This window comes from Urtica dioica, chromosome 7 (assembly GCF_054948205.1).
Source record: "Urtica dioica subsp. dioica isolate 48M chromosome 7, U.dioica_male_clone48M_v1_H2, whole genome shotgun sequence".
NCBI classification, from domain to species: domain Eukaryota; kingdom Viridiplantae; phylum Streptophyta; class Magnoliopsida; order Rosales; family Urticaceae; genus Urtica; species Urtica dioica.
In genome coordinates this window covers 29554898-29562669 of record NC_142762.1, presented here as the reverse complement: position 1 = coordinate 29562669, position 7772 = coordinate 29554898, and the positions used below count along the sequence as shown (strand labels likewise).

At 37.9% G+C, this 7772-nt stretch overlaps 1 protein-coding gene across 1 annotated transcript; it reads left to right on the top strand.

Moving 5' to 3' along the window:
• The first annotated feature begins 2592 nt into the window (after positions 1 to 2592).
• Positions 2593 to 4257, top strand: LOC149390706 (uncharacterized). The gene is made up of 3 exons (XM_089619841.1): positions 2593 to 2764; positions 2914 to 3962; positions 4207 to 4257. Exons 1-3 carry the CDS (start codon positions 2593 to 2595, stop codon positions 4255 to 4257), a joined length of 1272 nt encoding a protein of 423 aa, XP_089475967.1.
• Positions 4258 to 7772: the final 3515 nt, after the last annotated feature.

Here is a 7772-nt window from a genome sequence, read left to right as displayed (position 1 = left end):
TAATTGTTCTTCTAAAATTAAAAATCCTATTTATTTACAGCAATACCGAAACATAATTAATAACATACGCAATCGACCTATACTTCGTAAATAAAATTATTCAACTACTATGCTTATACTCCATCGTTACAATAGCCTCACCTCGCCACCTTGGAAATTTCAGCCAATAATTTTTTTTTTTCAGCAGTTTTACTACTAAGAGCGCGACAGCTTCACCTCATTACTTTTAAAATGTCAACTTCAAGGTCAATGGAGATTATTTTTTTTTATTTATTAATTTTTTTTTTTTTTTTTTTTTTTTTTTTTTTTTGTATTGTATTGCGATTTTAAGTCTATAAGGGATTATGATGACCATAAGCTCATAAGCTTGGACACCACACTAGGGTTGAACCAATCCACCCTCTCTCTTGCACTGATAATAACAAAAATACCTAATAGTTACCCAAAATCATACTTATATATCTATTTTTTTAATTAAATATACCTAATCTTTTTTTGCTGCGGTAAAACTACCTAATATAATGTTTTGGTTATGCCATAGGTACATCCACCTTTAAAACTTATAAATGGACGTGGACCGCTCATATTTCGTGAAAATTAAGTTATGTACGTATTTTATATAAAAAGTAAATTTGGTAAAAACACAAAATCAATTAATATTGATATAACAATTAATTAATAACAATAAATTAATAATTTATTGAAATAAGAAGGCAGAGCTAATTTTTTATTTTATTTTATATTATTAGGATGTATTTGAGTTTATTTTTTATATTATGATTAAATTACCAAACGTTTGCCATTAACTTTCTTTTGGTAAGTTATTAATTTATTGTTAACATTATTATTATTTTATTTTTGTATGTTTAACCAAAATTTGAATGTATTTTTGTGTATTTTACAAAATTATTATTTTATTTTGTATAATTAAAAAAATTTAACTTGTTTTTCATGAAATTTGAGTTGTCCACGTGTACTTATGTTAATTTGAATGGCGGAAGTACCTACGGCGCAGCTAATATGTAAAAATAAGTATGATTTCGGATAATCATCAAGTAGCAAGTGTTTTTGTCGCTATTTCCTCTTTTTCATAATAATTTATGTAGCGTGTTTTAAGCAAGGATTAAAATTCCGGGGGAACAGGACGGGAACCGGTCCGGTTCCCCCTTTTTTGAAGAACCCGGCACCGGAACCATCAAAATCGAAAGTTTCCGGTGATTCCGGGGGAACCAGACCAGGACCCGGGCAGGAACCCGGTTCTCACTTCCCGGTCCGGTTCGCTTAAAAAAAAAAACCGGATATTTAAACCCGGAATCCCCCTGTTTTTTTTCATTTGCGTCGGTAAGTTCTCCTCCAAATTCCGCCGCGTCCACGTTGAAATCTTCCAAGATCCCGCTCGGATCCCGCCGTGCCTCCAACTTCCCGACGCGACTCTGTTGATTTCTTCCCAGATCCCCCCGGTTTCAAAGCTTTCCGGTGAGCTTCCCGACCCGGGATTTTTTTTTCTTGATTTTGAGTTTAATTTTTCAAATTTCTTGATAATTCTTGAAGCTTAAGTATAAATTGATAGTTGTGAACTTAAATGTAGTGTTTATTTAAGGTTTGTGGTCATGATTCTAATTTTTTTGTAATTAATCCGAATTATTTGGTAATTTTTTGATTATTTAGTGATAATTAAGGTTATGATGAACTTGTTTATTAATTTATGAAGAAATTGTTGTGACTTGTTTTTAATTTTAGAGTTTGTGTTCATGATTCTAATTTTTTGTAATTAATCCGAATTATTTGGTAATTTTTTTATTAGTTAGTGATAATTAAGGTTATGATGAACTTGTTTATTGATTTCTGAGGAAATTGTTGTGACTTGTTTTTAAGTTTAGAGTTTGTGTTCATGATTCTAATTTTTTTTGTAATTAATCCGAATTATGTTGTAATTTTTTTATTAGTAAGTGATGATTAAGGTTATGTTGAACTTGTTTATTGATTTATGAAGAATTTGTTATGAATTGTTTTTAATTTTAGAGTTGTGTTCATGTTTATGATTTTTTTGTAATGATTATGGTTATGTTAAACTTTGTTATGAATTTTTTTTAAAATTTTCATTTAGATCCGGGAACCCTTTAGAGTTTGTGAATACGATTCATGATTGTTAGTGTAATTTAATTTGCTAAAGGTGATTTGTTAATTTGTAGATTACAACTTGCAAGAATGGAGGCCCCCGACCCAGCTAGGAGGTACTGTACACCCGTTCCCGGAAAAAGTAGCACACACCAATGTATATTTTGCGAGCACATTATGGGAGGTGGCGGCATCATGAGAGTGAAAAACCACCTAGCCCATGTAGACCCAACGAGGAGTGTTAAATTATGTGAGAAAGCCCCTCCTTAAGTGAAAACAAAGATGCAAGCTTTACTTCAAGGCAATGTCGTAAAAAAGAAGAACAAACAGTCGTTGGATTCTACGCTTCGCAAGACATTGACTAAAAATGTCGGCGTGGAAGAATCAGAAGAAGAAGACTACGAAGCGCAATTACGAGCAGTTATGAAGAGGTCAAGAAAAGAGGCGGCTAAGACGGAATGAGAGGCTCGGATGATGTCGGGGCCCGGCAGTGGTTCTACGGCAAAATCTCCACCAGCTGCTCCGTCATTATATAAGTCAGCGAGTGCGAAGCAAACAAAAATTGATGAGATAGTTGATCCGAAGAAGAAAACGTGGCTCGGAAGACACATAACAAAATTCTTTGTTCACCAACATGTGTCGGCGAGTAAGGCCGCCTCGCATGAGTTCAAAAACATGATAGCGTCCGCTTAAGATCTAGGTAATCCTCAATTCGTGATAAGTAATTGTATTTTCATATTGTCGAATCGCATGTGTTCTTGAAACGTTAACATGATGTATATTGGCATATTGCAGGTCCAGGCGTTCCTATACCAACTCCGTATGAAATTCATAACAAGTACCTCGATATGGAGGTTGCAGACGCGGAGAACTACCTTGAAGAACAAAAGAAGCGGTGGGTAAAATACGGATGCACCATACTCACTGATGGTTGGACGGGGCCGACCAGACTGAGCATCATAAACATTATGGTTTATTCTGCTGGTGCAACGGTGTTCTTAAAGTCCGTTGATGCGTCAAAGCATACGAAAACAGGGGACTACATCTACGAAATATTGAGGTCAGTGGTCAAAGAAATCGGAAAACACAATGTCGTCCAAGTTGTGACCGACAACGGTTTGAACTACAGGAGTGCCGGGTTGAAATTACAACACAAGTACCATGTGTACTGGACACCTTGCGCCGCACATTGTCTAGATCTGATGTTTGAAGATATTAGGAAGAGAGATAGTGTTAAGCATACAATCAAATCTGCGAGGGATGCGACTAAGTTCATCTACAACCACAGTATTGTGTTGTCCAAGTTACGGGAGACATCCCTAGGTGAAATCATCCGTCCCGACGCAACAAGATTTGCCACGAACTATCTAGCTCTCAGAAGTCTCCGAGAGAAGAGAGTTGCGTTGAGGACGATGTTCAGTAGTCAATGGTGGGATGATTCCAAATTGAGTGCAACTCCTGAAGGTAGATCCGTATCCGAGACTTGTTTAAAACCCAGATTCTGGCATTCGGTGGACGAAGTATGTGCCATATTCGAGCCGATGTACACCACTCTTCGATTAGTGGACACTGAGGTGCATCCCACGATGGGATTACTATACTACGTCTTCCATGAGATGAAAAAGAAGTTGGAAGCGATGAGTGGGAAGAAAAGGGTTGTCGACATCGTGAACCACAGATGGAGTACTCAAATGGAACATCCACTACATATTGCAGCTTTCTTCCTAAATCCAAAGTTGATGTTTAACCCGGATATAATCATGAACAATACTCACATGGCCGCTGTCACAAAGGTGTTCGACTTCTTTCATCCGGATCTTGATGGGTCAACTCTTGGGAGAGAGGTATAAAACTATAAATTGTTACAAGCTATATCACATTATGAATATATAAGTCTTATTTGATTTTCTAATTACAGTTAATCGCATTTCGAGACGCTCAATGGGGCTTCTCACAAAGAAGTGTTGTTTCGGCACGAGGCACCCTTTGTGCAAGTAAGCTTGTGAGATGAATTGTATGCATTAACTATGTCATGGAATGGTAAGAATTTTGTCAAGTAAGCTTATGATTTATGTCACATGATTGCAGGTGAGTGGTGGGAGCTTTACGGAAATTGGACCCCGACTTTACAGACGTTGACCATTCGAATTTTGTCACAAACTTCATCCGCCTCCGCTTGTGAGAGGAATTGGAGTACATTTGCCCTCGTCCACACAAAACAAAGGAACCGTCTAGCGTACAGCAGACTCGAGAAGCTTGTTTTCTGCTCATACAACATGAAGTTGCAGCTCCGAGAAGCAACTCGGATTCACGACAACAACCTCACCCCGATGGATCCTTTGGATATCATTGAACGAGCTTTCGAACGCTCGGGGAACGACAATGAGGGAGACGACGAAATGCTCCGCTGGATTGACGAAGTTCACATGGACGACGTCAACCAGATGCCGGATCCGGCAGTAGCTGAAGCGGCTCGAGACATTGGACTTGATCCGGAGCGAGTGCTGAACGAGGACGTCCAACCTCAACGCGGATCCAGAGACAGTTCGGATTCAGATGGCGGAGGTTCAAGCCGTAGATCAAGCGGAGCAGATGGAGGTGAAGGTGACGATGGATCAGGGGGAGGTGGTGGAGGTTCATATCGGGCTGGAGGTTCCTTTACTGCTGGAGGCACTTCATTTGGTGATGTCGGCGGTGCTCAACTCGGATACGCATCATCGTAAGAAGATTTCGATCGTCTTCATCACCCTGCCTTTTTTTATTCAGGATACGGGCGCGGAGGTCAGGGCGGAGGTATGAATGATGCCAAGTCATTTACGTCTAGCAATGACGTTGATGACTTGTCCTACAACTTCGGATCGGTATCAATTGGTCCTCAAGGCACAGAGTCATCTTATGATGATGGATCTTCCAGTTACAACAACTAGGACTCATATGCATCAACTTACGCTCCCGAAACGGTGCGACCAGTTCCAGGTTATCCCCTCCACTCCATGTATGTTGCTTCATCTCAGTATGAGTACGACTATCACTTGGACATGTACTTTCGTGCATGTGCTCATTATATGACTTGGTATGATTACTGTATGACCGCTGCATACGGTCGCTTTGAGTAGTCATTTGTATCCCTCCTATGTTGAATTTGTTGAACAATAGTATTTGGTGGATTGTGTTGAACTTTATCATTTTGGTTATTAAACTTACTTTTTGTTGTGTTTGTAATTTGGTATTGTGTTGAAACATTCTACACTATTTTTAATTTTATGAATTTTATCTTACGTACTTTGTATGTTTTTTTTGTATATTTCTTTTATGAATTCCCCTCGGTAAATATGGTATTTGACGGTATTCATCTACGGTAACGGTAAGTTCAACGCTACCGGTTTCCTTTTTTTCCCCGCTTCCCCCGTATTCCTTTACCGGGGGGGGGGGGGGGGGGGGGGGGGGGTTACCAGTAAATTCGAAAGCTCGGAACGGTAACGGTAACGGTATTTCGATCCTTGGTTTTAAGTATTTAATATTACCTATTTTTTCCTTCATGTGTATTTGGTTTTAAACAAATATTATTATTTAATATTACCTATTTTACAGGAAGTAGTTATTAATGTGTTGTTAATATTATTTTTAGAATTTTGAATTAGAACAAAAGGACTTAAACATCTGAACTTATATTTGTTCTGGTTTTTCACTGTGTATGATGTGACATCCCAAGAATGTGACTTCTTCTCTTGGTCATTAGTCGAGTCCGGTATGTATCTTAATTTTTTTTAATTATTATGTTTAATATGCGTTGTTGTTGTATTAACAATATGTTTGTTATGTTTACGGTAATAATTTTTGAACGACAATGTTTTGAAAAAATAAGTTCTTCAAATTTTAATCATCGAGAAAATCATGTTTCTGAAAGAGAAACTATTTTGTTTGATGATAAAAATTTGAAAACTTTTCCTATGAATTTGGAAAGTTATGTGCATAACATGTTTATTCTGAAAGACGTTTAACTTCTGCAATGAGTAGGATAGCTTTGATTTTGAATTCAGGAGCAAAAGATCTAGCAAAACTCTTTTTAATATTCTATGTTGCAATCCTGATTGCCCTTGGAAAATGAACACAAATGTATGTTCTGAATCTAAACAATGGGTTAATCGCATAATAAGAAAACTCTTGCTTTGTAAAGATTATCATACATCAAAATAAGCAACTTTTTTCCGTGTCCATCAACAAAGTCATTTATCGGGATTTTAAGTATTCATAAATTGTTGATAAGTATTTCCCCAAAGTTCTTTTCTATTGTTTTTACTTAGTGCTTGAGAGAGATAGAGAAAAAGAGGAGAGCCGTTCTTCATCAATTCGCGTCAAATATGAGTAAGTTATTCTACTTAAAGCATTGAGATTTACCATTTTAGTGTAGGTAACTTCTTTTGTGTGTTTTATTTTCGTGTTTATTGTTTTGTCGCTTGAGGACAAGCAACGGTTTAAGTTTGGGGGTATTTGATAGGTGCGTTTGGTACGTAGAAAACTTCTATCATCCTGACTAAATCCGAGCTTGTTCTTGAATAGTTTTGAGGTTTTTCATGTGTTTTGAAGGTTTTCAGGTTTAGATGGGATTTTTATGATACTCTGGGCAAATCTGTACAAAACCAGGCATCCGAGATCGAAAACGAGCCAAAAACGAAGATGGAGTCAAGAACAGGACAACCCCACGCCGCGATAGGCCAACCGCGCGCCGCGAGGTCTGGATATCGGTCCCACGCTAATCTCCGAGCGTATTGCGCGTTCCGCAATGCTGTGGAAATGTTTACCTCGTGCCGCGACCTCCAGACTGCGCGCCACGAGGTAAAGGAATTTGGGCGCCGAAATTCTCCGAGCATGAGGCGCGGAACGTGAAGTCCCGAAGATGTCAACCTTGCGCCGCGACCGTTACACTGCGCGCCGCGAGGTGCACCGAGACAAAAAGAGGAAACACGAATTTTAATTACCCAGTCTGCTCCGAAAATTAAGAGAAACCCAAAGATTTCGACCTAGGCCTATAAATACACCTCTCAACCTCTTGTTTAAGGATCTTAGTTCTTTTTTTTTTTATTGTTTTTACTTAGTGCTTGAGAGAGATAGAGAAAAAGAGAAGAGTCGTTCTTCATCAATTCGCGTCAATTACAGTTTTCTTCTTCTCATTTACTCTTAAACTCCCGTATTTTAATTTACAATTGAGCTTTTAATTATGGTTTCTTCTTCTTCATATTCTCTTCTTCTATTGTTGCTTTCTCGCTACGCCATGAACTAATTCAATTAAGGACTACGGCGTAGCGGGTTTAGGATTCGGTGATGGATATGATTTAATATATTGAAGTTCAATTTTCATTCTCTATTACTTTGCTTAATTCAAATCCGTTTTAATGCTTGATCGAGATTAGCTACCTTGTTCATGATTTTATACTTCAACTTGATGCTTGAGAAAGATTAAGTTGTTAGTGTTTTGGTTTGAATTACTATGATGCATTCCTAGGCTAGAGATAGCTAGGTTGGCATAGAATCGTGTGAATGCTCTTAATATCAATGCATGTTTTTGTTAGGGATTGGGATCGAGAGAAGATTTTTCTAATTTTGACATAGGTTGTTAGATGCTCGAGAGAGATTTAACAATATTATTTTGTGAG

What these genes read in the sequence shown, in the direction of transcription:
- LOC149390706 (XM_089619841.1), top strand. Translation starts at nt 2,593, where the DNA reads ATGTCGGGGCCCGGCAGTGGTTCTACGGCAAAATCTCCACCAGCTGCT. An exon ending in TCACCAACATGTGTCGGCGA is followed by an intron (nt 2,765 to 2,913) that starts GTAAGGCCGCCT and finishes GGCATATTGCAG; the next exon opens with GTCCAGGCGTTCCTATACCA. An exon ending in GGTCAACTCTTGGGAGAGAG is followed by an intron (nt 3,963 to 4,206) that starts GTATAAAACTAT and finishes ACATGATTGCAG; the next exon opens with GTGAGTGGTGGGAGCTTTAC.